Source organism: Manis javanica, chromosome 4, assembly GCF_040802235.1.
Source record: "Manis javanica isolate MJ-LG chromosome 4, MJ_LKY, whole genome shotgun sequence".
Classification (NCBI taxonomy): domain Eukaryota; kingdom Metazoa; phylum Chordata; class Mammalia; order Pholidota; family Manidae; genus Manis; species Manis javanica.
The window spans coordinates 42,751,543-42,779,205 of NC_133159.1; the positions used below are offsets into that span (position 1 = coordinate 42,751,543).

Below are 27,663 nucleotides of genomic sequence, written 5' to 3' on the forward strand. Positions count from 1 at the left end.
TATCTGTGCTCAAATCTTGAGATTTCAGCAATAGTTGTCCTTCACACCTCAGGAATCTGTCCCCTCCCCACTGACACTGCCAGTGCCCTGGTCCTGGCCCCCTGCGCTGGTTCTCCTACCTTTGTTTGGAGATCAGTACAGACTTATGGAATGGATGAGCAGATGTCAGGCATGGTATACACTAACGGGCTTGGCCATCCAGATGTGAATTTGAATCTCAGTTCCATTACTCAGGCCTGGGCACTTTTCCTCGCTTGTCTGAGCCTCAGTTTCCTCCCCCATAAAATGGGGGTGACAATGGCTACTCATGAGGTGGTCATGAGGATGAAAGAACGAAATGTCCCCAGAGTGCCTGGCCATCACTAGTGTCTGACAATCACCCTTTCCTCTCCATCCACCAAGTCTTTGAGACCAGGCCTCCACCAGCAGCGGCCACTGCTCCCTGAGGCTGCCTGGCCATGCCTGGCAGACCATGGGGCCTGACCCGACTCACAGGTGACACAGCCGGCTTCGTCCACTCCGCTCTCACAGTCCTTCTCCCCGTCACAGCGCCACGAGGCAGGCACACACTTGTGGCTGGTGGGTCCACAGCTCAGCTTCTCTGCAGGACACACCTGCTTGGCTGTGGAGACAGACACCCATGCAGAGGTTAGCCAAAGGGACAGAGCATGGTGCCAACCAGTCCTGCCATCCAGCTCCAGCCACCTGGCCCAACCCCCTGGGAACCCATCAGAGTCTCCTGCCCTGGGTCTCGGTTTCTTCGCCTGAAAGGAAGCCCTGTCTGTCACTAAGGCTTTCCGAATCCTACATCTGACTGCCACTGCCCTGCCTGACACCCTTTCATAGTGCCCTGGTCCCTGGGACTCAGGCCCCTCCTTGATCCAGCCAACCGCTGCCTGCCTCACTAGGCCCACCTCCCACCCCTTCAAGCCTCACCTTTAAGCTCCAGCAATGTGCAGCTGCATGCCCTACACACTTCCTCTGCCATTTCCCAGCTGTAGGCCCTTGGGTAAGATATGACCCAGTTGGATCTTGGTGTTCCTTCCAGATCAGCAGCTCCATGACCTGAACCTGTAGGTCTGGAGGGCTCATCAAGGCCCCAGGAGCTCCCATGACCTTCTCTCTACCCCAGCAATGGTGCTGAGCCCACCGTTGAGAGCAGCCACGGTGTGGCAGGGCCCAGCGGGAGCACACAGCTCTAATTACTGCAGCAGCAATCAGAGGCTGACTCAATCAGGGCCTGAACCCCTAGGGCTGATTCTCAATTTGGAAGAAAGAACGAGAACCCCGACCAGGGCTGAAGACGGCTCTCTTCCTGAGCTTCCCAGGACGACCCACGTGACAGACACAGCCGTGGCAGATGCACCTCAGACCTCCGTGGCTGGGCCCCCACTGCCTTCCAGAGTGAACAGGAGGCCCAGACTCATGGTCTTTAGGATATACTGGACGTAATGCTAGATATTTGCATTTAATTTTCACAATGAGCCAGCAGGTAAGGATTAGGTCATGGCCTCCAGTGTGCAGGTCAAGGGCATAGGCTCTGGAGCCTGGCTGCCTGGATTCAAATTCTAGATTGGTCACTCACTGGCTCTGTGACCTCAGTCAACAATCCTTATCTCTGCGACAAAGAAGTGAGGATCTCATAGGACTGTTCTAATGACTGAGTTAATGTCTGTAAGGTACTGAGACTGCCCAGCCCACTGCTCATTAATGCTACCTACTATTATTTTCCATGTATAAGAGATGACTTGTTTATTTACTCAGCATCTAGTGAAAACTTGTGTACCAGACATGGTGGTAAGGGCTGGATTCTAGCCACACAGCTGGTAAGGAATAGAGAGGATTCAGTCAGCTGCGCCAGGGAATGGGCACACAGGTTCATTTGCTCTATGATCTCAGAGTAGGTTCCCTTTCCCTACTTCCAGAGCCAGGGTGGGAGGCCATGAGGGATGGAAAAAGGGCAGACAAGATGGTATGGGGGCCAGGTGTTGAATCAAGGACCCCATGGAAGAGGAGAACCTTAGACCCTCAACTGCAGACTCCAGAGTTATCTGTACAAATACATTTCATGAACTATAAGGCGATTCATTGGGGATACAGGACTCAGGATTCATTTTACAGAAAATCCCCTTTACAAATAACAGTTCGGTAGAACGCTGCAAGAAACACTGACATTCAAAGATCTTTTACAAAGGCCACCTCAGGGCTATAGTGCATGTTGGTGAAGGGGGCCTGGGAAGCAGGAGGGGAGCCCCTCCAGAGCGCCTCTACCATGAACACACAGTGGGCCTCAATGGGCACTGCCCCTATGGGCTGACAGAAGCTGGCTGGCGCTTCCTAGACCCTGACTATAGGAAGGGGTATGAGCACTGTGAGAAGTTCAGGTTCCTGGGCCCCAGTTCATACTAGACTGAGTCCAGTCTTCAATGGCAAAGCCCAGGAGTCTGCATTTTAGTGACTCCCTTGATCCTTGATGATTCCCTTTGAGAACCACTGGGTCATCATTCTGCAAGACTACAGGATATAGGATATTTCATTTCTTTGATTCATTCCCATAAAAGTGATAGAAGTGTTCTGTGTATTTCCAAGCCCCTGAGAGGGCAATGGGATGGAGGGACAAGGGACATATGACCATTCTGCATATGGCCAGGCCTCAGGCAACACAACCTCCCAGGGGACTTGGAAGGAAGCCACATTTACTGAGCACCTGCAGTGTGTCAGGCAGCTCCACGCTGAGGATTTAGTATTTTCTCATTTCACCCACATCATCACCCTACCAGGTAAACAGGCCCAGCAGGGTATGATGTAAACTCCAGGGGTTCCAGTCACAATGATCATCATGTCGGCAGTGACCCTGGAGTGGAGGATGGCAGTCCTGCAGGTAAACTCCATTTTACAGATGATGAAACTGAGGCTCACAGAGACCAAGTAACTGGATCCAGATTCCTCTGAGCAAACCCTGCCCTTTCTGTTAAAACCCGCATGCTCCTATGGGTAGGTAAGTGGCCCAGCAGCAGCCCCAAACGCTCTGCCTAAAAGCCCAGGTGACTGAAATGACCCTTGACTGTCCACACCACCTCCAGCAGCCTGGTTCTGCATACCCCAGTGCAGCAGGCAGCTGCTTGAACTTTTAATGAATATTTATACAGGTAATTGCATAACCTTTCAGCAAGGACAATGATTAAACAATTCGTCTGCTTCCTTTCTTTATAATTAATAAGACATTTTCCATCCCTAAATAGACAGCTCTAATTACAAGCTCTTGAGGATTTAGCAGGGCTTGACACCAGTCCTCCAACCCTCAAAGAGCCAAGGCACCGTCTTGGAGTGCCAGGGCACAAGAGGTCATCCTGAGGAGCATCGGTGGGGTGACAGGAGAACGAAGCAGAGAGAGGAAGAGGCCTGCTGAGGCTACTGGATACTGGGTGTTCCAGCCGCCTGTCTGCCCTGGACCCTCACCAGCTCTCTTGTGATGCAGCTCTTCCCCAGAGACAGGGTGGGAACCTTACTCTCTGGGCTCCTGGCTCAGGCCTCTACTGCCTAGCCCTGGGAAGTCTGGGTATTGTTGGTATGCAGTATCTCCTTATGAGTTGGGTAGTAGTATTACCTCTATTTTATAGATGAGAGCAAAGCCCAGAGAGGGTAGGTTGTTTGCTCAAAGTCTTGTGCTAAGGGGAAGAGCTGGACTTCCATTCCACATCTCTCTTAATTCCAAGCACTGTTTAACTTATTGCATTTAACCATTATACATGAGAAAAATAGGCCTGCCGGTCTCCCTGGCATCTCTGGGCTGGAGAGGGGTCACTGGAGGAAAGGGGCTCACTGGGCCTTTGCTCAGCAGGGTCTACAAGATGGCCACCTGATGTCCACTCTCAGGATAACTCAAAGCAAAGGCCTGCCAGCAGCATAATGCAGAAAAAGGAGCAGGAGCTTTGGAACAGACAGACCTGGGTCCAAATCCCATTTGCTAACACAAAGATCCTTCAGCAAGTCACTTAACCTCTCTGCACCCCTGAAAATGGGGTTATATAATCAATCTCCTAGAGTTGGTGGATGGTTTAAATGAAGAAATATGAAAATCTCTACACTTAGAGCCTGGAAGAAGCTTGAAGTTCAGAAAATAGTTGCCTTTGTTTTATTTCAGGAAATGCAAATACAAACAGGTGGGAGGGCCTGGCCTCAGCCCTGCTGAATACACAGTATCAGAGCCCTTGCTGCCCGCTGCGATGCGGCTGCCACCCCGGAATGCCTCTCTCTCTGAGACAGATGCCCTGATGCATGCCTGTGGCCTGCTGTCAAGGATCCCCAAGTTCTGAGAGGGAGGAGGGAAGAAACCCACTGTCTCCCAGACATCAGGAACCTTCCAAAGTCAAAAAGAGCCTGAAACTGCATCTGGAGTGGCCACAGGCACTTACAAATTCCCAGAGAACCCTGCCCCAGAAACCCAAATCCACCGGTACTGTCTGCAATTCACAAGTTCAAGGTAATAGAAAGGGAAACATCTGCTGAATAAGAGACTCAAAGTGGTTGATGCTTCCTGAGCAAACACACCAGCAGTACTGGGTCATGTGAGGCTCCGGGACAGACAACCTCCAAATGGGCACTGCCAGCTCCAAGCGACCAGAGACTCAGGTGGTGGGAACTCTGTCCAGCTGCTACCCTGGGAAGCATGACATGGGACTGTCCCACAGGGAAGAAGGGGGCAGTTACAACAAGCTTCTTCACATCAGGTCAGGCAAAGCACTTCTAGTTGGGCCAGGCTCTAACTCGCTGGGTGATCTCAGAAAATCTCCGGGCCTCCACATTCTGATCTGTAAGAGGAAGGTGCCCTTGGATAACCAGTGAGGTCACTCTTTCAGGTGGACAGGTTCTGAGACGCATGAATAAAACCCTACTTTCACTCATTCACCTTGAACCAACCTTCCCACCCCCATACAGATGCCTGAAGGTGGGTCAGAATCATCCCCAATCAAGGGAGCTATAATTAGAGCTGAAATGTTACTTTCATTAGGCAAATGTCCCAGGCTTTCCTACTGTGACTCCTGGCTGTATTTGATAGGCGCAAAACTCAGAACCAGAAGGAAACAGACCTGGGAGAAACCCTGGCCAGCTGGGGGCAGACAGCACAGCAGGGAACACAAAAACAGGAGCCTGCTCCTTAGATCTTTTCCTCTTAGTCCAAACCCCCCTCACACTCTTCTGTTCTAAGATTTTAAATTGGTGTATATGGGGGAGAAGACCTGGAATCAAAATGTAGTGATAACAACACTGCCATTTACTCCAGCACTGACACTTTGCATGCATTTTTTTCCATTTGATCCTCACAACCTCTGTCAGGCAGATACCATTACCCCCATTTTACAGATGAATAAACTGAGGCTCAGAGAGATTGGGCACCTTGTCTGACACCTCCCAGGGTACAGGACCTAAATCCAAGTATGTCAGACACCAAACTCTCTACACTTGCTATTGCCTATAATCTTTCTTGAGGGTGGGAAGGAGGCTCTATCCTGGAAGCTGGCACAGTCCCCAGGAACCTGGAAGGCTGTGGAAGTTGCTATGGCAATACCAAAGAAATGGGCAGCAGTTTGGCTACAGGGTGCCCACTCGGTCAAAAAGCTGTGAGCAAGCCTGCCACCAGGTCCTGCTGCCCCAAATTCTGCCTGACCCTTGAGGCCTCACTCTGGCCAACCTCCTCCAGGCAGTCCTCCCACCTGCCTCCTAAGGCTGCTGTGGGGATGAGATGAATTAATGCATACAGAGAGCAGAGCACCTCACAGGCACACGGGAAACACCAGACAGGCACCAGCTTTGCCTATGGTGAATGTTAACTCTGCATAGGAAGTGGGGTCCTGGGCCTCATGCCTCAGCTGGGCACAGGCAAGGGAGAAAGAGGGTCTCAGAATGCTAAGAGTCCAGGAATCTTAGAATCATGGTCTTTGGAATCCAGGAATATTGGAAAGTGGGGCCCAGACAGGGGCAGAAAAGTATGCCACACCTCACAGTGAATCGCTGGAAGAGCACAGAGAGCTGGGCCTCCCTACTCCCAGGGTGTGGCCTTGGCTGCTGCCCCTACGGGGCACTCCGTTGAGCCTCAGAGAGCCTGAGGAGCCCGTCTTTGCCACAGTAGGCAAACCAGCCATGAACAACTTGTGTGTCTTAGAAGCAAGGCCCTCAATTTCTCTGGGCCTCCAGTTATTCAACGGTCAAGTAACAGTGCCGTACAGCTGGGTACAAAGCAGTCCTGGGAGGCAGGAGGGGTAAGGTTGGAGGGTCCCTGCACAGCCCAGAGGGAGGGAGGAAGAGAAGGAGCAGGCAGGCAAGGGGAGGCAGCTCAAGACAGCAGCGGGGGCAGGGCCTGGAGGGGGGCAGAAGGCAGGGGTAAAGGGGCATGGATACAAAGACGGGGAGGTGGGGAGCAAGGGGAGCACAGCTCAGGCAGTAGGACAGACCCCAACACTAACAGTGATGAGGCTCCCCACCCCTCCCCTTGCCCCCAAATTCAGAACACTGCCAGAGAGGGGCCAGCCAGCTGACGGCAGTGGGGGCAAAGCCCGGGGCTGCAGCTGCCCTCCCCAAACCCGCTCCGGGAAGCACACAGCTCTGCCCCTTGTTGGCTGGGCAGCCACGGGCTGGGGGGGCTATCCTGTCTGAGCCTTGGTTTCCTTCTCTCCAAACAGGGATGTGCACTCTCCAAGGGCGCCCTGAGGATGAGTCACAGGTGGGCGTGGTCAGGCTTTGTTCCTTCTGAAGCTCAGGACAAAGCACTGGGCTGCCCTCCTGCCCAGGCACCCCTGGGACAGGTTGGCTACCTGGTGGGGCGAGGAAAGGACAGGGCCTGTGGCTGGCTGGGGGGCTGGGGCAGCTGTGCCAGGAAATGCGGGGGTCCCCCTGACTTGGGTGGGGCTGCCCTTGCTCATTCGCTCGCGCTCTCTCTCTTTCACAAGAGACTGGTAGCTCTGTTGCTACGAGACAAGGAAACCCAGTTATCAGCAGCCACAGCCTGGGATGGGACACTGGCCTCCACTGTCCCTGCCGCAGCAACTCGGGCCACCATGGCTCCTAACAAGGACCGGGGACTGTGACGCCCAGCCCCACCGTCCTCCACGAGCTCCCTGCCAACCTTTTGTCTCCATCTTACTTGGAGAAGCTCTGCCTTGGAGCACCGGGTCCTGCCCCGCCCCCTTCTCATCTCCTTTTTAATTTAACAAATGTCACGGAATGACCTGTGGGTGTAAATTTGCTTTGAGGATTAGGGCCTGGACAAGAAATCAGGGAGAGACAAAGCCCTGAGCGTGGGAGGCGGGCCCGGGGCTTGGCTCTGGCCCTTGCCTCACTGCGGGCTGCCTCTGCTGCCCCCAGCCTGCCAAGGAGGCTGAGGCTCCTGCGCTTATTCCACAGAGCAGAGGAAAGAGCTGGGGCCTGAAAGTCCTGGCTGGGTGGACTTGGGCAAGTCACTCAACCTCTCTGAGCCTCAGTGGCCTCCTTTGCAAAAATCAGAAAGTGTCAGTACCTGCCTCCTAAGGCTGCTGTGAGGATGAGATGAATTAATGCATACAGAGAGCAGGGCACCTCACCAGGCACATGGGAAACACCGGACAGGCACCAGCTGTCATCAGTAGAGTTAGAATTATGATCAGAGTCCTCAGGAAAATAGTGGGGGAGGCCTGGAGGATGTACTGTGGCTGCCCCTGGGGAGAAGGGCTGCTTCTAGCCCCTGGTCCTGCAGGAGCAGGCTCAAACTTGCAAGAGGCCTGTGAAGAAAGCCCCAGAATGGGTCTCCAGAAACCAGTGACAGGAAAGCCCTGGCTGGTTCAAAGCCCCCAAGGGCGTGGCGCAATGTGGGTCTAGGGCTGTGTTCCGCAGACTGCCTCACTGGCACCTTCCACCCTCCCAACAAGGAGGACCTGATGGAGAAGCTAAGGCCCGGGGGCAGGACTCACTGCAGGCGGCCTGGGACTCGTCTGAGCCATCCGGGCACTCCTCCTCGCCGTCACACTGCCATCGCTCAGGGATGCAGTGGCCGTTGTCACAGGTGAAGTCGCTGTCCGAACAGGTCCTCTTGGCTGCAGGGCAAGGAGAGCAGCGTGAGGAGCCCTGTGGGCACTGAGGTTTCCCCACCGGGGCTACGGGGTGGCTGGGATGCAGTCTGGAAGCAGGACCGCAGGACCTCCCACAGCCCCACTAGGCCAGAGGGGGCCCTGCCGACCAAGAGGACAGGAGAGAAACACTCACTCATTCAACACACTGAGCACCAGGTGGACACTGGCGACACCTGGCCTTGCCCTCCAAGTTCAGGAACTCAATCAGGTCCAACAAGACAGATAGGACCCACCCACCAACGGAATGCCTGTTCCCCTGCCACCGCCTCTATGAAGCCTTCCCTGATCACTGACAGCAAGTGCCTCAGCCCCTTCCTCCGGTGCTCAGTCCTTTTACCGGGCTGTCCTGCTCCCTGCACCCAGAGAGAAGCCCAGACCCTTTCTGCCAGCACCAGGGATCTGGAGATACAGATCCTTAACAGCAAACAATTACTCTGTGGCAAGACATGTTCTGTTCAGAATGGTGGGAAGAGCATCTACTGGGGGAGACACCCAAATCAGTCTCTGCCACCCAAGGTGCTTACAGCCTGGAACACAGGCCTCTGAGGGGTGAGTTTGAATCCCGGCGCTGCCTGAATACTGGCGCTGCCTCTCTCTGTCTGGGTGCCTTTGGGAATAGTACTTAGCCTCTGAGCTTGTTTTCTTATCTATATAATGGGGAGAAGAAAACAAAAGGCTCTGAGGAGTATCAAGTTACACTGTCTGAAGCATGGGCAGCAGAGATCCCAGCACACAGCAGATGGGGTCGGCAGCAGTCGTTTTTTTATGGTCTGAGTCTTAGAAACAAAGGAAATGTGTATTCTGTGCCCTCAGGGGTCGTACGTAGGTAGCTGGCTGAGATCTCACAGCTGGTAGCAAAACTGGGGCAAGATCGCAGGGACCAACACAGTTTGCATTCCTCCCTGGCCCCGCATTGGCCTGACGTGCCTCCAGTGTCAGATTCGGCACAGGACCCAACTTAGGGCAGGTCACAGTCGGGGCACTGAACCAAAGGGCGATGTAGGTGCCCAGCCCCTGTGCCCACACCTCCAGGGCTGAGGCTCACCTGCTCTCTGGGAAGCTCCTTCCCAGTGGCCAGCCTTGGAGGACACATCCTCCCACAGACCCTCTGGCTGCCTCTGGGGCCATGTAACTGCTCCCCCTGCCCTAAGCCACTTAGCAAGGACCTGGGGACAGGCACCTGAATCCATTCCGAAATTCTGCCTTTCAATGGAAACCTTGCAAGTACATCCATGTTCAAAGATGAGTTTTCTTCTCACTTTCCTTAGAAGAATACCTCTGTCTGTGCAGGGTTAAAGAAACCAGAGGAATCGGGAGTCCACCTACAGATGGGGGACCTAAAACCCAGAGTAGGAAAGGGGTTGGCCCAGGAAACACAGCAAAGCAGGGATCACTACCAGCTCTCCTGCCTCCCAGCACAGGCCCCGGAGCAGCCTTCCCCAAGCCCTGCACCAAGGGATAACTGTGGGCAATAGATACCAGTACCTTTTGGTAAATCACTGCCCATAATCATCTGACAGTAAGTACAGTTATGAACCACAGCACCTGGGGCAGTTCCTAACATGAGCACCAGAGTATCCCACAAGAAGCTCAGCATCCAAAAAAGAAACGTATATCCTAGCATTTTCTTTTTCCTTTTCTAACATTCTCAGAGTGCGTTCTGTGTGCCAGGCTCGGTGAAAGGTATATCACCAGGAAATCCCATGACAAATGGCCCATTAGGTCCCCACTTGACACATAGGAAATCCAGACCCTGGGTGCTAAGTTCCATACCTGAGTTTGCATCTGGGTGGAAGCAGGGCCGCAATTTGATCTCACAGTCAGACACCCCTCTTCCCCACCATGGCTCTCCAAATGAAATGTTCAGCAATATCAGATGTGTAAGAAAAGCTCCAAAGGAGGTTCTTTGGAAGAACCCAAGGAAGCTTCAGTTCTACAGTCAGTGAGCTTGCATCTGCGCCAGGCTCTGCACCAAGCACACAGAAGAGAAATCAGCATGGCCGGTCCCCAGGAGCTCAGTTGAGTGCGTGACCGGGCGGACCTCTGAAGACCAAGGGAGGCTTGACGAAGAAGGTGTTAGAGGGGTTCTGTCACTGGGCACAGGCCAGCTACACACTCTCCAAAGACCCTTTTCTTCCTGACATTCTGAGAGCCCGGGAAGGAGCTGGGCTCCTCACGGTGTGCCAAGCCCTGTGAGGTGCCGGGCAAAGAGGCCAGAACAGCCACAGGCACCACAGGGCCCTGCTGGGCAGCCTCAGGGCTGGATGTCCCACAGTGGGGGTTAAGGAACTGAGTTCACTGTCAGGGCCAGTTTGGGCATTTTCCACCCTGGGTCTGGTCTGGACCTTTTTCCCAGGATCCCAGTGAAAACTCATTATTAATCCCATGTTACAGAAGAGAAAACAGAGGCTCAGAGAATCAGTGTGGGAGACGGCAAGAAGAGAAATTTTAATTTCATGTGTCAGCTGCCAAAACTTGGACTCTTTCCACTAAGGCCCACAGCTACCTCAGCATTAACAGGATATGATCGAGGATCCCAGAGAGGCAAATGCAGTATGACCAGGGAAATGTCTCTCTGGCCCCAGGGCCACAGGACAAGGCAATGGGGCAGATCAGCCATTTAGCCTGGAGGCACCTGCATGAAGGGTCCCCTGGAATGTGCCCAGAAACGTGCAGCAAAATGAACCTGGGCTGATGACAACTTATGCTCTTCCAACGGACTGCCGTGGGGAAACTGAGGCAGCTTGGTCACTATCGGGTTGGGGATTCATCTAAACCACCTTAGTGGGCCCCTGTCTGAAGTGTAACCACAGGGAAGGATTTGGAGTCAGTGCTGAGACTGAATGTTGGCATGGCCACCTCCTCTCTGGAAGGCCTTGGGCAAAGTCCTGTCTCCTTGGGGCAAGTGGGGCTGGTGGCTTTCCTAGGCAGCACTGCCACCAAGACTAAAGGCTAAAGGCTCTCCCAGTGGACCCCAGTGAGCATCCCAGTGTCCGCTCATTCAGCGTCATGAGCCCCAAAGCCCCTCATCAAGAGTCTACATCAGCCCTGCCAAGAGATGAGGGCTGAGTGGTCTTTCAAGGCTGTCGGGGCAAGCCATGCCAGACCCCTGCTCTGCTGGCACTGGCAGCCTTGGCTCCAGCTCCCAGGGTGATTCCCCAGCTGGGCTTGAGGCCGTGGCTCCCTGCTTACAGGGATTTATTTCCTTCATGCCAGTCTGCCCCCTGGACAATGCCCACCTCTGTGAGTCCCTGTATTCCACAGCCCAGGAGCAGTACATAGTCATCCAAGGTCTGCGACATCATAATCTGGTGCCATGGCAACAGGAGGGCTGCCACAAAAGACTTGGGATTCCAGAGGTGGGGTGGGGGGAGCCAAGCCCCAGGCAGAGTAGGAGAGAATGGGAAGCCCAGGACAAAGGAAGCAGGCACTGCTATTTACAACAAGAATGCAGGCTGCGGACAGCATCGGACAGTCCACAGTCAGTCAAACTCTGCTCTGCCATTTGTGGGCTGTGTGACATCTTGCAGGTTACACAACTTCTCTGAGCTTCACTTTGTTCATCTGTATTCAAGGATACTATCCCTGCTTCTCCAAACACACTCAGTTGTTGTGAGGAGAAAATGAGGTAAGGAAGGCACCAGGCTTTATAAACAGAGAGGCATAAAGGTGCAAGTTTGAGGCATGTAAAGTCAGCAGCTCTAGCCGTTATGTGTGTGACATTGGGCCTGCCTCCCTGTCTGCAAAGGGAAGTGTGGTGCTGACTGAATCTTAAGCCCTGCTCAATGCCCAGAGTCTATGATCTTGTGAAATTATTGTGATCACTCAGCACCTCCCAGCTTCCCCACCTCTGGAGGCGTCCTTCCCTGAGACAATAATGCATTCTTCACACTGCTGTTCCCCTCCCACGCTCATCCAGCAGCCCTAGTGCAGACAGGGGGCTTCAAAACAAAGATTAGTCAGAACTGCCAGGTGGCGAGCTCGGTGTGGCTTCCTCTTGGCAATCACAATGCTCTGTCATGTCAGAGCCCAGGGGCTTGAAGGCCCCTGTGCAGCTCTCCCATTCTATAAGCCAGAAAACCAGGCACCAGAGAGAAGTGGCTTCTCAAAGTCATAGCACGTGTCTGTGAAGGGCTGTATCTGAATCTCGGTATTCTGACTTTTGGTCCCACTATGTGGCCAGGAAGCCAGGGTAGTGCCATCTAACCTGGTCCAGGAATCAAGGAAGACTTCGTGGAGGAGGAGACTATGATCAAGGAAGAGGAGTGAGCCAAGGGGCAGGAGTGAAGAGAGCAATGAAGGGCACTCTGGGGAGAGGGATAGCAGGGCCTGGGGCGTAGAGGACCCAGCAGAATGGCAATTTGGGCCTGGGGAGGAGATAAGTGGCCGGGGACCTGACAGTCCCACTAGACCAGGGGCCAATTCGCCCTGCCTGGCATCAAGCTGCCCCTCAGAGGCTCAGTGCAGGGACCTGGCTCTCCCCGAGCTCACCCATGGACTGACCCAGCTTTGCTAAGCAGCTGACAAAACCCGTGGCTCAAAGCTGCCAGGGTTTCCTTCAGGATTTGGTGAGACTGTGTAAGACAGACAAGAAAGAGGCAGAGGGTGCAACAGACAGCAGGGGTGGCCGTCTCCCTAGACGTTTGGGATAAGACATTATTTCCTGCCTTGGAGATGCATGAGGCCCACTGGCTTACTGAGGGCCCTGAGAAGGCCTACAGTAAAGATACCAAATTGACTCTGTTTCCTCCAGCACTTCCCAAATTTGCTTAACCAAGGAACTTTTCTGGATGCCATGCCTATTAATTCCCCAAGAAAAAGTGGCCCAAGGAAACACAGCTGTAGTGCAAGCCCCAAATCCTACGTATAAGAACATGAGGCCCAGAGATGGCGAGGCCTGTGGCCCCCAGCAGAGGCGGGTACCTGATCTCTCTCTGCTCAGCTCCATCAAGCCTTGAAAAATGGGAAATGGTGTTCACAGAGCCCCTGCGCCCTGGCCCCGAGTGGAGCTGCGGGGACTCTACTGGGGGACCCTAGCCCTCAGAGCAGGGACTTGCCCAGAGAAAAGCCAGGGAGGGGATTGAAACCAGGCCACATGAGACAGGGAGATGAGAGAAATCTGAGAGGTAGCCTCAGGTTTCTACAGACTGATGGGGGGCCCCAGGGAATATTCTCTGAAGGCAGAGCAGAGACTCACTGGCAAGATGGATTCTAGCTCAATATTGTTGCTGAGGCACCTGGGCAGGTCCATTCCCTCTAGGGGCAGCTGAGAGATGGAGAGAGCAATGATTACAAACCCTACCTTGAAGCCCGCAGAAGGGCCTCATCTGTTCCCATTTCCTCTCCCAAGCCTGGAGCAGCACCGGCTGGCCTGGCTCCTGCAGCCCAGCCCTAAGGCAGCTGGGCCACTTGTACTGGGGTTGGAGAGATGAAAGGGCTGCACCCCCACAGCTACCCTTCTGCAGAGCCCGGCAGGTCCTGGCATTGCCAAGACAACCCTGCCAGCAGAACGAGGATCCGGGGTGGAGGCAGGGGGTGTGCCAGCCCGCCCCTGGCCTACTAACCTGGCAGGCAGATTTAAATGACAGCCCAGGAAGCTACTATTAAACTGTCACCGCAGTCAACAGGACGACAGACCCCGAGTGTTCTCTGGCTGCAGCAACAACACAGCAGGAGTGAGAGGGGGAGGAGAGGGCCCAGGGCAACTGCCCCTGCCGCCCGGAGGCCCCGTCTGCCTGCCCATTCACCCACCGGCCCGAGCCACCCTCACAGGCTGTGGCAGGTCCTGGCTGGAACTGTGGCACAGTGCAGGGCCTGAAAAACTTTATTCTTTATTTTTAAGCAGAGGAAGACTTTTTCCAAGTGAAACTCTGACATATAAAACATAAAACTAGAACTGTGCTACTGAAAGTGGGGTGAGGGGGACCCCATCAGCTGGTTCCCCACTACCTCTGACAACCCTGGAAGGGCCACGGAGCCTGGGGCTCACAGCCCAGCAGCAGCAACTTGGGGTTCAGCGGCAGGGGGCTCAAGCCCAGACCTCCCCCACATGGTTGCTCTTCCTAAGAGTGCTTGAAGATCCTGGGGGTCTGACACAACATTCAGAACAGCCTCCAGAAGTTTAAGGTTCTAATTCTCCATGGACCCAAGGTTCTTAGACTGCACCACTCTGATCTGCTCTCCCTTGGGCCCATGGCGGGATGCCGGGACAGTCACTGCGTGGATCACACATGCCGATGAGCCGCAGGCTGCCCCAAGCCCACCTCTGAGAGGGGCTGTGTCTCTGAGTCCAAGCGTCCACACGCTGACAGTCAGACTCAAGACTCTTGGTGGTGCCAAAAGAAAATGGTTCCCACATTGTCCAGACACCCACAGAGCATGGTAGGCAGGGCCCAGCTCGCAGCTTTGTGTGGCTCAGCAGGTTCTGTGGCCCAGGCCACCACCACCATTCATCAGCAGGTGACATCTGAGTCCGCTTTCTCCCCCACCCTCCCATCCCACCTGGGGAGAAAGAGGAAATGAAGCAGGAGAGGGTGCTAGGGGGAGGAGTGGGCATGTGAAGGGTTTAAGGGAGATGGAAGAATGAGGGGTGAGGTGGGGGGGCACCACTGGGGTGGGGGTATCTTTGCTTTTAAAGTGGGTAGAGTTTCCCTCACAATGTTCCAAGTTCCCTCCTCTTTCCCCTACCCATTGCCCTCAAGAGCTACACATTTTAACCAGTCCAGATCATAAGACAAAACAAAAACAAAAAAGACAAGGTGTGAAAATGAAGTTTGGAGGGCTGGGGAGGGGAGAGCAGAGGGGAGGCAGTAGCAGCCTTCCCAGAGGTGGCGGCACTTGGCTAGGCGAGACTCCCCAGCTGGAGGAGGGGCATGGGGTGGCAGGGTCAGGCAGTGTCCTGTGGCTGTGGCAGAGGTCACAGATGTCACTCCATGAGCTGCCTGTCCTACTTTGCCTCATATCTCCACAGTGCCCTCAGCTGGGAGTTCTTAGAGGGGTGTGCTATCCACTAGATGAGGGCAGAGACGAGCCCCAGAAGGACTTTAATGAGGCTTTCCAGCCAGGCTTTGAACCACGGCCCTCTCTCCCTGGTCCAGGGCTTTTTCCTCAATATCCTCAGTCTGGGTGTCCACCTGGACCCACACCAGTGCTTCCCCATCGTGTCCTTCATCTCCATGTTGCCCTCACCACCTCACACAGGGCCTGAAACCAAGCAGGTACTCGAGAGCACCCACAGCCCCACATCACCGACGGGCCCTGTCACCTCTTCCCATTCTGGGTCTGTTTCCTCATGTGAACAAATCCTTAGGACCCCTCCCTCCAGCTGGCATTTAGGGTCTCTGACTCTCTCTGACACAGGTGTGTTGTGGTTCATGGTGCTACCCTCCAACAGGGTCACCTGGGGCTTCCCGCAGCCAAGTCCCTCCTCCAGGCCCCAGCACATCCCAGCTGCTCTTGGATGCTGCCTGACTCCGACCCCACTGCCACCGAGGGAGGCCCAAGCCCTTGCCGGGGGTATGTGGGACTCCCCGTTGCCACAGCCAAGACGAGCGTCTCCAAGGCACAGACGACAAAGGGGCCTTCCTGTCGCAGTGATTTGTGGATGCAGGAGGTATTGAGCCAGAGACAGCTGGTGGGCGGGGGGGGAAGATGGGAGTGGGGGAGAGGTGGGTGGGATCAGCAGGGGTCTCTGGCTGGCGCCTGCAAAAGGATCAAACATCATGCACATGGGGGGCTGCTTAGATGAACAAGCAGCAAACAGAGGAGACGGCCACTCCCCTGCCCACCCCCCAGGCTCAGACCAGTCCCACCCTGGACTGGGTCCTCTCACTTGGCACTGGGGTTTTGGGTCCCAAGGAAAGAGGGAAACTGAGGGCATCCTCAGAGTAGAAGCCTCTAGAAGGCAGGAGCCCTGCCTGGCTTCCAGCCACACACTGTGCCTCCATCAGGAAGGGAGCTCCAGGCTGGCTCCAATGGGGACTCAGCCTCCTCGTGCCAGGGGACCTTCCTGTGTAATCCCAGCCAGGCCACCTGGGTCGGGGGTCCACAGCTCTGCCTCTCTCGGGCAGGCCTTGGAGCTTTCCAAGGACCCCCACCTCCCGGCCCTGTTCTGCTGCCAGCCACTGGACAGAAGGGAGAGCAGCTCTTCTGCCTTCTCTTCTGAGGAAAAGGCCCCAGAGCCCATTCCAGCCAGGCGCTGATGCAAATACTTTCATCAGTTAGCCTGGTAGGTGAAGTGCTTCCCAAGGGGAAACCCACTGGGCCATCCTTGTGACCAATGGGCAGCAGCATCCTGTTACTGGGAGATCCATCTCTTGGGGTTGGGCCTGTGGCCTCTCTGGGGCACCCCCATGTGCTGGCCCAGGGCTTCTTGCCCAGGAGTGGGTGTGAACTCTGCAATCTCGAGCCCGCCAACCGGCCATCCAGGGAGCCTTTGCCCACCTGAGTGCCCAGTAGGAGGCTCGAAGGTCAGGGAATCACTCAAAGCTGCTGAGGCCTGTGCCAGAGAGGCTGCTGGGTTTCACTTGGAGAGAGGTTAAGGTTATTTTACTAGAAAAGGGGTTAGCATTGGGTTATCTGTCACCTCTGGCTTGGCCTGTGTGTCTCTATTGTGCAACCTTGTGTATGTCCTTTGCCTTCTCTGTACCTTCTCTCTTCCTTCATGACGACTTAAGTTCCTTTCTATTTGATCCATGGTGTACAAGATCGAGAATGAGACTGACAAGAGGGAGGAAACTGTGTCCCATCCAACAGGCCCTCCCACTTCACCCCTATGGCTCTAGTTGGGGGGGGCGGGTGTAAGTCCAGAGCCAATAGCCATTTATATGCTGAAGGACTGTGGAAAGCCATCTTTCCTTGCCCTGTAGAGTTCCCATCTCTCCTAGAACATGACCAAGTCTCTTAGTAGAAACACTAAGCTGCCCTACTAACTGCTCTGGCCCTTCCCCGGCTACCAGCGCTTCCCATGTCCTCTCAGCGCTCATGAGAACCACAGCTTTCCCCCAGCTGCTTTTCCTTACGCAGCTCTCCCAGGCAGGAGCCGCTGCTTCCACCTCCGCCTGGCAAAGCTCCTCCCACCCGCAATGCCAGCTTAACATCAGCTGCTGGTAGTGTCTGGAGCCACCCCCCACCTCCAGTAAGACAGAAGTGGAGCGCCAGCCCAGGGCCTGCCAGGCCCAGTGTACCAATGGGGAGCATTAACAAGCTCGATTCCCATGGGGTGCTTATTTTGCCTCCATATTTGTTGCAGGCCAGACCTGGGCAGTGCCCACAGTGAGCCTCTCCGGGCTGCGCCCACCCTGGCTAGTGCCAAGGTGAAGGTCTGCAGCCCTGCTGGACAGCACCCGACTCCCTGTTGATGGCCTGGGGGGCCAGGAGCTCTCTGCCAGATGGGAGCCAGCTCTGTAAGTCATCCTAACAGCTTAGCGAGATGGAGACACACAGCTCAGCTGCCACCGTGCAACAGGCTGCAGGGAGGTGCAAACTCTTTCCTGCCACATCTGAAGCCAGGGCTTTGGCTGTGAGAAAGGCCTTCATAGGGCTTCTCTGGGGCAGTACCACAAACCTACGCCTGGTTGGGGAGGCCAAGGGGAGCCTCTGAGTAGTGTGGGCCTTGGAGCCCCTGGACACTACTCCAGGCTGCCCCTGACCTCTGGGGTGACCTTGGACAAGTCCTTTGTCCTCCCCATGCCTCAGTCTCCTCGTCTAGAAGTGGGTGGAGAAAGGAGTCAGGTTTTCCCTGTGCACCATTCATGGGCCTGCCTTGGGTGCTTCATCAGGTCAGGAGTGGCAGGGACAGACGGAGGCCCTCTAGGTGTGTGGCCAGGGCTGAGTTTCATCTGCCTTCTCTATCTGCTTTTCAGATCTACCTTTTCCTTCTGGATCAAACAAGATTTCTCAGGGTGGGCTTCCCTGGCCCCACTGCTGCTGGCCAAACTCACCCCTTATTTGAGGTCCAACTTAAAGGCTCCCCGCCTCAGGGATGGGGGCAGTAGGTGCACTCCTGAGGACAGCAGAGCACACACATGGCTTAGGGTAGGTACCCCGAGGACAGAGGGGAAGGGCTCTAAAGGCAGGGGCCACAGGAGAGCAGCAGCTCAGAGACGAGGAACTGCAGGACTATTGGAGGGACAAGGAGACCGTGTGGACGGAAACTCAGCAAGGCCCAACGGAAACCGGCAGACCTGGGATCCTGAATGAATGCAGTGCTAAGTGACAGGTTTGCGACCCCAACCCCAGTCCCTCTGCCTGACTCTTCACAGCAGCCCTACGAGGTGGGGGCTGTCACCCACTTTATGAGATAAGAATGCATTGCCCTTGAAAGGCAATGGGCTGTCCCAAGGTCACATAGCTCAAGGCAGGAACAGAACCCAGGTTGTCTAGTCCATGATACTCTTCAAAGAAAAAGACGAGATGTGGTCCTTCCCTCACAGTTTACAGCCAAGCCGAGGAGCCAAGAACTTAGACATAATAGCCACAATGCAGACAGGATAAGATGGGCCTGATGAGAACTGAAGGTGGTGGGGTCACTGTGGGCCTTCAGACAGTTGTCTCTCCCCTGTGCCTCTGTGCCCCCAGCTCAAAGCAAGGCCACTGAGCTTGGGGGCCTCCGAGCCCTCCCCAGCGCCCCTCTCTGTGGCTGGCTGCCGGCAGGGAGAGGGGCAGAGCTGAGAGCCTTTGCGTTGGTCCTCAAAGGGGTGAGTTTGGTCAGCAACAGTGGGGCCAGGGAAGCCCACCCTGAGAAATTTAGTTTGATGCAGAAGGAAAAGGTAGATCCTAAAAAGAGATGGAGAAGGCAGTTTCTTTTTTGGCTTCTTGGTGCATTTGGAAAGAAATGGGATCCATTCTCTGCATCAGCCAGGGGTTGGTTCCAATGGGGAAGCATGAGCCACAACCTCACCAGGCAGTAGATTCCCGAGAGGAATGGTCACGGGCCCCTCATCGCACTGACTACCTCTGGCTGCTTAGGTCCTATTCAACTCCAGGAGGCAGGCAGCCTGTGGCTGCGCCAGCAGCAAGCAACTCAGGATCCTGGAAGCCCCAGTATGACTACAGGTGAGTTACTTAATCTCCCAGAACCTCAGTTTCCCCATCTATAAAACAGGGCTAGCAAAAACTACACTCCTCAGGGGACAAGTGTGAAAGAAAGATGACTGTAGATGTTGAAATTACATAGTGAATTGTACAGCCTACAAAGGCGAGGGAATGCTTGTCAATGATCGATTTATTTCTTACCTTCACCCCCACCACTTTCCTGCACTTTGGAGGAGAGCTGGGTTGCCTTTCTGCTGGAATGGGAGATGGCTGGGGCCAATTAGACAAGGGGCTTGGCTCTGTTGAGAAAAGCCGCTGGGTGCCCTGACGTGTGGGGGGTGGCCAGTGCAGAGGGGGCAATGTTGGGGGTCACCAAAGGAGCCAGTTGGGGCTGTAGGCAGAACACACCTGGACATCTGGCCTGGAAGCCATCTTGTCCAGCCCTTGCATTTCATACCTGGGGAAACTGAGGCCAGAGAAGACCAGGGCTGGCCTGAGGTCATCCTCCCAAGGCAGCCCCACAAAGTAATTATATTGTCTCCCAAAACCCAGTCATGGAGGAGAACTGCAGCTTAAGAGGTCACAGAATTGTAAAATGGGCTTAGAATCACAGAACAGAATCTTCAATTCCAGGAGAGGATCTCAGAATCTTCAAGCACACTGTTTGGACATACTTTGACCCAAATGGCCCAGTGTTAGGACCATGGGTTCACAGAATCTTTCCAATTTTGAAATCACAGAATCTTAAACTCACAGGCAGAGGACAGAACTCTAAAGGCTTCAGATCACAGACTCTAATCCAGGCACCAGGGGTAGCAAAGGCGTGCTACTTCCCCCACCAGTGTAGGAATCCTCTGTTCCCATCACTGACATATGGCCATTCCACCCCCTTGAATGCTCTCAGTGACAGGGGACTCAGCAGCTGTGCCGGCTGGAGACTGGATGCGTTCCTTCCTCTTGAACAGGGAGGGAAATAAGTTCTCAACAGGAGATCCCGACTTCATACAAATGGATTTTTCACCCCTCCTTGTCTTGGCTCTGGTCAGAGAGATTCCTAGGGGAGTGGAAAGGAGCCAAGAGCTGCCGCAGAATGACTCTGACCAGCAGACAGGCTGGTAATAGGTTTCGATGGGGAAAAAGGAAGGAGAGGGGAGATTAATTCCATCTTAGTATGCGATAAAGGAAATTAAGGCATAATCCTGAGGAGGCAGCAGTTCTATTAACCTGTGTAGAATACCAATTACTTCAGGCTTCTCAAAATTGCTAGAAATAAAGAGAAAACCCCAAATGCAAATGTGACTGTGGCCAGGACTCATCTGGATGAGGCTGTTTGCTCTGGCACCCTAATGATAGGGACGAGGGAAAATTCACCATTTCCTGGGAGATGGCCCTGCCAGAGTTGAGGAAGAGAGGCAGGCCCATGGGTTGCCACTGGACCGCCTGCCCAGTGCTTGGGGCAGAGGGGATCTCCAGGCCCCCCGCAGGGCCTTCGGGGCTTCCCCTTGCCCAGCACCCACGCTAAGTCCTGTGTTCTGAGGGGGAACCTGGGAGGGCAGAGCTTCTGATGACTTCTTTTCTAACTGGAAAGTCTGAGGTCTGCTGATATAAGCCCAAAGAATCAAGTAAGGGGCCTACTGTGAGCAAGGTACCCCTCAAGGTAGCCCTGCAGTTAGGTGAGGCCTTCAGAGGTGGCCAGGTCTCAGGTGCTGGTTCTGCTGGGGGCACAGGGCTCTGGCAGATACCACCCACATATCTGAGGCCAGCCATGGGGCAGGCAGCACGGGCAGAATTAATGGCCATGGGCCACAGCTGTGTGATTTCAGGCAGGTTACTTGACCTCTCAGAGCCTGTGTTTTCCTTCTCTAAAACTGTGATGATGAATCCTGACTTGCAGGGTAGCTGGCTGTGAGATCATGCCTGTCAGTGCCTGACACAGGGCTTGGCATTTAGAAAATCTTCAGTGATGGAAGTTCCTCCTAACTTTTTTCAGTAATTCTCCTACTCCCAAACTTTGTACATAGCAGGCCCTGGGAAGTTTTTGTTCTAATTGTTAAAGGGCGTCGGGAGGCCTGGCCTCTGTCTTCCTGGTTCTTCCTAATTTGGTTTTTCCACATATAAAGTTGAAGGGCTGTTCCCTGGAGAAAATGGTCCAGGAGGTATGGCCAGGCAGCCAGATGGACTCATAGGACAGACTCTTTCAGAAGTGGAGTCCCCATCGAACCCTGATGATAAACCTGAGAGGGACAGAGCCAAGACTGGCCCCCTAGGTGCACAGGTGGTGAGTGGAGGTCACAAGGAGGCCCAGCCACCAACAGTCCCTGCCACCTTCACCCCTGCCCCCACACTAGTCTCTCCTGAGCCCCGCAGAGAGCCAGGGTCCTCTAGGTGGGGCCTCTCCTCCACCCTTGTGCATGGGCCAAGCCGAGAAGAGCTGTGTGGGGAATGGGACAAGTCCCCAGCTGTCAAGCCACTGGGAGGCTGGGAGGCCAGGTGTCCCATGGGCACATCTTCCTCCTCCTTTGGGAGTTGCCCCGCTCTACTGGAAAGCCTTGCATGGCCCCATGTGGGATCTCACGACCTCCACAGAGGCTTCTTCTAGCCACAGCCTCATCACCCTGTGTTGCTGTCACTCAACTATCTTTCCCACTGGACTAGCAGCTCATTGGAGGCTAAGGTCTGCATGGTGGACCCCACAGGGATGCTTAGGTTATATGTGCTGCATGAAGGAATGAATGAACAATGTGCAATCTTGAGACTTGGGTATTTTCTATCTACACAGAATTTACAGCCTAAGATACAAATCATGTTTACCAGCCAGCATTCTGCATATATAGTAAAAAAACAATCATCATTAAAACATTGCTTCAAAAATCCTTTATTCTTGCATAATGACCTGGAGCTTCAGGGGGTCCCATATTCCCCAGTTGGTTGGCACCCCCACATCCTTCCCCTCAGGTACAGGAACCACCTCTGTGTCCCCTCTCTCTCTTTCCAAAGACACAGCAGTGCAGTACTCAGAACAGAGCTAGGGGCCAGGAGACCTGGGTCCCAGCCCCAGCTATACGCCTGAGCTAGTGTGGCCTTGAGCAAGCCACTCTTCCTTTCCCTTTCTGGGCCTCAGCGTCACCACCTACTGGATGAAGGGTGGGCCTCCTTGTTCTCTGAGTGCTCTTCTTGCTCTAGTTCACTGCGGTGAGCCGCATGGGAAGACTTCAGATGGAAGACAGTGCCAGAACCCAGGCAGACAATTCTGGAGAAAGGCCTACTGCCTGAAAGGCTGGACCTGCACCTCAGGGAACTCTGGGAGCATGTGGCCCTGATCATAATGTGAAGGCCACCAATGCATCTTGAGACTTACAAATCCCTTTGCATATGCTTCTCCATTGAGTTCTTACAACTACCCCAGGAGGCTCAGAAAAGGACAGGATAGGCCCAGGTCACACAGCAAGTCAGTGGACCATCTGTTTGCATTCTGACACCATCACCCTGGGCCAGGCCAGTGACCTAGCTGCATCCTCCACAAAATGGGAAGGACAAAGGTCTACAGTGCAAGGCCTGACCTTGCTCCCTGAACAACCCTGAGAAATGGGGGTGCTACTCTCTCAGGAACCTCTCCGAGCCATCATGAAAATCCAGCAACATAAAAGATGCCAAAACCATGAGGTGCTGGCCAGGGCAAAGCCCACTGGAGCAGAAAGAGCACTGCACAAGGAGCCCCAGAGTCTCACCTCCAGTACTGGCCCCTCTGCACACTGGCTTTGTGCTTGGGCAGGCCTAGTTTCTCCATCCGTCAACGGGACAAGAATCCCACCCGGCCCACCCCCTGCAGGCCAGCTGGGTACTTGCCAAACCTCTCCTCTTCCCACCTATGTACAGCCTACGTGTCTGTGGCCACCACCTCAGCTAGAAGGGGTCAAGAGGCTGCTTCCTCTCTGCACACAGCCCAGCTTGACTCACAGCCTCAGAATGCCAGGCCTGGGCTCAGAAGTGTGCTCAGGCAGACCCTTAGCTGTGTGCATGCAGCATTTGTGCAGATGGGCACACATGCACAGAGAGGTACACACCTCCCACTTGCACACTCAGATGTGCACCACATGCTGAACACACTCAGACACACAGGCCAAACTGTGCACACACTGTAGCACATGAACCACACAGCCACACATGCACAGGTGGCTTCATATGACACACACACACTATACACAAGGAGGCATAGATTTTCCTGCCTCTCCCGTAACAGCCAGATGGTGGGATTCTCCCAGAGGGCTACCATTTAATGCTCCAATTAATTAAAAAAAAATTCTCAGTACCCAGAGCCTGGGTTTGTTCCAAATATCCCAGGCATGGCCCAGTCTGAAGTCTAGGAGGGAAGCAGATCCTTGGGGAGGGGGTGTGGGGCCAGGCGTCCAGGGAGAGGGAGGGACTCCCCTGTACCTTCACCTGAAAGGTTGATACCTGGCCTAGCTAGGGGGGTTGGGCTTCCAGGCCATCTGCGCAGATGGGGGCCTGGTCCTGGTTCCTAGAGCACTTCCTGACCGAGGCCAGGTAGAGACCCCACCGGGGCGTCTCTGGCAGGGCTGTCTGGGCCAGCCTGCACACTGCAGCAGACCAGGCGCCCAGTCCCTCAGAGGTGCCAAGGCTCCTGGAAGACTGCACTGCAGTTCTAGGGGCTCGCGTCCAGATCCAAATCTATCCTACTGAATGACGTCAGGGCGCTGTGGCTGTGAACACAGCAGAGCCACCACAGTGTGCTGTGTGCAGTGGAGGAGGAGAAAGACTAAGGGCTAGTCTGGAGGGACTCGAGCTGCTCCCTACCCTCTGCTCATGGGCCTCCAGTGAGGGAGCGCTCACCAGGGCTCTCTGCAGGCAGCCTGCTCAGACTGGACCCGAGTCTATTCTCACCCAGCTCTCCTGGCAAGCCTGCCCACTCTCTGGGCCACGGGGCTCCAGAGGTTCAGGCTGGCAGGAACCGTGCAGCACTCGCCCTCCAGGCCTCTCCTCTGCCTTTCTTGGGGGTTGCGATCTTTGCTGCTGAGTGTTTGGGAAAACGCAGCAATAAATTTACCGCCTCACTTATGAGTAATTTGCTGTCAGGAGCTCTGTGTAAGCTGAGGACTGAATTAACAAGGCTTAATTAACATTAATGTTGTGACACATCTCAAACCAGAGTCGGAAATTCCCCATCCTCACAGCCCAGGCCCTTGCCTGCCGCCTCCCTGCTCAGGTGGGAGGTGAGGGGCCCAGGGAGGGCTCCTGGAGCTGCTGACGGACGTGACCGGGGGCTGCTGTTTCCCAGGATCAGGAGGGATTTGGGATCTGGGGGCTGGAGGCTTGTAGGAGATCACGGGAAGCCAGGAGCCTCCACAACCTCAATTCCAAAGGCACTTTCAGGCTAAGGCCTTCACCCTGCCTGGCACAGCAGCAAACACATGGGCCTCGGAGTCCCAGGAACCAGGGTTCAAGTCTGCCTCTCACCTGCTGAGGGAACTTGGGGGAGTCGCCCCACCCCTCTGAGCCCCACCATCCCCATCAGCAAAGGGACGGGACAAATGCCCCTCACAGGGCCATTAGAGGACTTAAGAGGTCATGTATGGAGAGCAGAGGTGCTCGGAGATCATTTCCCTGCCTCACTGTGAGCGTAGGAGTGAACCTATGGAGTGGTTACTGTGCTCATCAGACTCAGTCCTCCCAATATCCTTTGAGGAAGGGACTGTGTAATCCCACTGCACAGAGTGGCCCACCAAGGCACTCAGAGGGGAGGTGATTTGCTCAAGGTCATACAGACAGCAGGATAAGCAGACCACAGCCACCCACCACACTCACTGGAGAGCCCCTGGAAGGAGCCAGAGGGCCACAGTGGGAGGAAAGGCCGGGCAGTGGGGGCCATGCTGGGGTGGGCACAGGGTCTGGCAGTGGTGATTATGGAATCAATCTGTGAATGGTGGAGGAAGTGGAGAAGTGTGTCCCACCAGAGAGGCCCAGGTACCTGTTTTTAACCACTGGGACTTACTAAGCTGTCCCCGAGTGCCCAGCCTGTGTCAGGCTCTGGGGATGAAATAAATGCACCCCTGGCTCTCAAGATCGGTATAGCCTTCTACTCTCAGCTTTCCCCCAGGGCACCCAGCCCAGCCCTGGCACAGGGCGGGCATACTGTAATTCATCATTAATGATCTCCATTCTTAATATTAATGTGGAAGACATCTCAGACCAGAACCAACTTCAAGGAGCAGCAGGACGGAGGCCCAGCTCCCACCCACCTACCCCAACACCTCAGGCCCCCAGCCATCACCCAGGTCACTGAACAGGACAGGCCATGTTCAAATCCTTGGGCTCTACCCAGGAGCACACCCACACCCTGGGCTCCAGAAGGGGCTCTGGGCCCAAGTCCCCAGGTCTCATCTGAGTTGGAATCTCGGTGTCAAGGATCTGTCTGGGAATTGTGTGCACAAGGGAAGGGGGCCAGGGCAGGGGCAGATCTACCCTCCAGAGTATGACGCTGTGAAGCCCCATGTACCCGCAAGCCCTGACACAATGCCCTGCTTCAGCCTCCCCACCCCCAGCCAACTCACACACTAGCCATATGACCTTGAGGAAGCCACTCATTACTGTTGCCTCATGTCTCTCCTCTGTAAGATGGGCAATAAAAACAGTCCCTATCTCATGGGGCCAATGTGAGGAGCAAATGAGATACTGCCTGGCATGGAGTGAGGGCTCAGTAATGACAGCTATGCTTGCTGCCAACCTAACATCAGTGCAGGGCAGACACAGCCCTGTGAGGGGCAGGTAAGGGGAGCTAGGTGGGCTCGAGGGTGCCTCCAGCCCCTCCAGGGCTGCTCTAAGGCAGCAGGCTCAGCCAGGGGGCTCTGCATGGCACCTGTGATGGCCCTGGGATCCACAAGGCCTCTCAGTTCAGAATCAGAAGTTTGTTTCTGGAAATAGAAAAAACTGCCTTATAAAGAAGTGAGGCCTCTGTCCCAAGAGGTATGCAAGCAGAGGATCCATCCATTCATTTAATAAGGGCTAACTGGGCGCCTCGTGTGCTGGGCCCTGGGGGAGTTGGGAAAGAGCACGAGACCCAGTCCTGCCTGAGGGAACCCATACTCTAAAAAGGCAAGGGAAGCTGGCGGTGCCAGCCCCACCCCAGTCAGGCCTGCCCACCCCTGTAAATGTGCCAGAGCCTGGAGAAAAAACAAGGGGCCCTTCCTTTGCCATGAAGGGGGCTTAGGAAATACCCAGGGCAACCTACAGAGGGGCTGAGCTCTGGCCAAGAAGACATGAAGCTGGGCCCCACCTAGTTTGAGCGCCCCAGGACCTCCTGGTGCCATGCTCTCCTTGCCCTGGTCCACCTTGCCCACAGCTCAGTGCCAGCCCCTAGGGTCCCTGCCCACCCTGACACCCAGGGAGGGGTACAGAGGAAGTGTCCTTGGAGGGGCACCCTGCTGGCAGCAGGTATAGAGGAGGAGGAGGTGACTGTCTCAGCTTAAACAGGGCCAGGGGCAAGGGCAGGGCCAGTCCCAGGCAGGTGGTGGGCTCACTCCTGCCCACTTTCCTGCCCACCAGCATCTACAGCCCCCCACCCCCAACCATGGTTCCTGGGAAGCAGGATCCAAGGAGGCCCAGCAGCCAGACCACCAGCTGCTGCCCCCTCCCCATACAAACCCTGGCCACAAAGCACCCTCCTCCCAGCTCTGCCCGCCTGCGGTGACAGCCTCTTGGCACCAGCTCTCCCCTTCCCTCCATCTGTCAGGATTCGGTGCAGACAGACTGTGAGAACCACAAGGGGAAGCAGGGCTCTGCTTGGAACCCGCACCCCCCCCACTGCCTCCCCAGCCCTCCCCCCTACCCCATGTCCTCTCTCCTCCTCCTCCTCCCACTGATGGAGACATTGACAGTGTGGGGGAAGGAAAGGGAGAGGACCAGCCAGCCAGGGACCCCCACCTACTGGTAACCACCACATAGCATGGCCACCCATTTGTCTTCATCTTTTACTTTCTCCCTGTCCATTAGGGAGTTGGAACCCTGTGGGACTGTGGGCTCAGTGTCCCCATCTGTACAACTGGTGCAGTAAATCCAGCCAGGCCCACCCGCTAGGGATACTAGGAGCCCGGGGGCAATACGTGGGAAGGGCTTTGTAAACATAGAGCCTTGTGCAAGGCAAATGTTTGGTGTCCCCAGCTTCTTCCTATTTAATGTGGAAATGGATCTGACAAAGATCCCAGTGCTGCCATAGGCTTGAGAGTAGTGAGGGCAGAATAGGACATGAACAGACAGGAAAAAGCCTAAAAGAATATAAATGGCAGCAGGAATGCAAAGCAGGGCTGTCAGGGTAAATGATCCTCAGAGGGTAGTGTGAGGAGAGCAGGGCAAAGATGGGGAAACTGAGGCCCAGAGATAGCAGTCACACAGCTGTGTTAGAGGCAGGATGGAACAACGGCCTGACCTCCCAGCCCGTCCTCACTGGCACCCCAACTGGGATGCTCAGCCCCGGCTTCTCCAGGCCTTTAGTTGGATCTGTTTCTCTTTGAAT

The 27,663-nt window shown here is 54.9% G+C and overlaps 1 protein-coding gene across 11 annotated transcripts in view; it reads right to left on the reverse strand.

Annotated features, from left to right (window-relative positions):
• Nucleotides 1-27,663, reverse strand: part of LRP8 (LDL receptor related protein 8) — a 75,249-nt gene that overhangs the window by 31,720 nt on the left and 15,866 nt on the right. For all 11 annotated transcript variants that reach the window (XM_073233951.1, XM_073233952.1, XM_073233954.1 and 8 more), the window contains exons 3-4: nucleotides 7,944-8,066; nucleotides 494-622 (exon numbers count right to left, since the gene is read on the reverse strand). In XM_073233951.1, coding sequence (XP_073090052.1) covers nucleotides 494-622; nucleotides 7,944-8,066 — 252 coding nt within the window. The remainder of the gene's footprint in view (nucleotides 1-493; nucleotides 623-7,943; nucleotides 8,067-27,663) is intronic.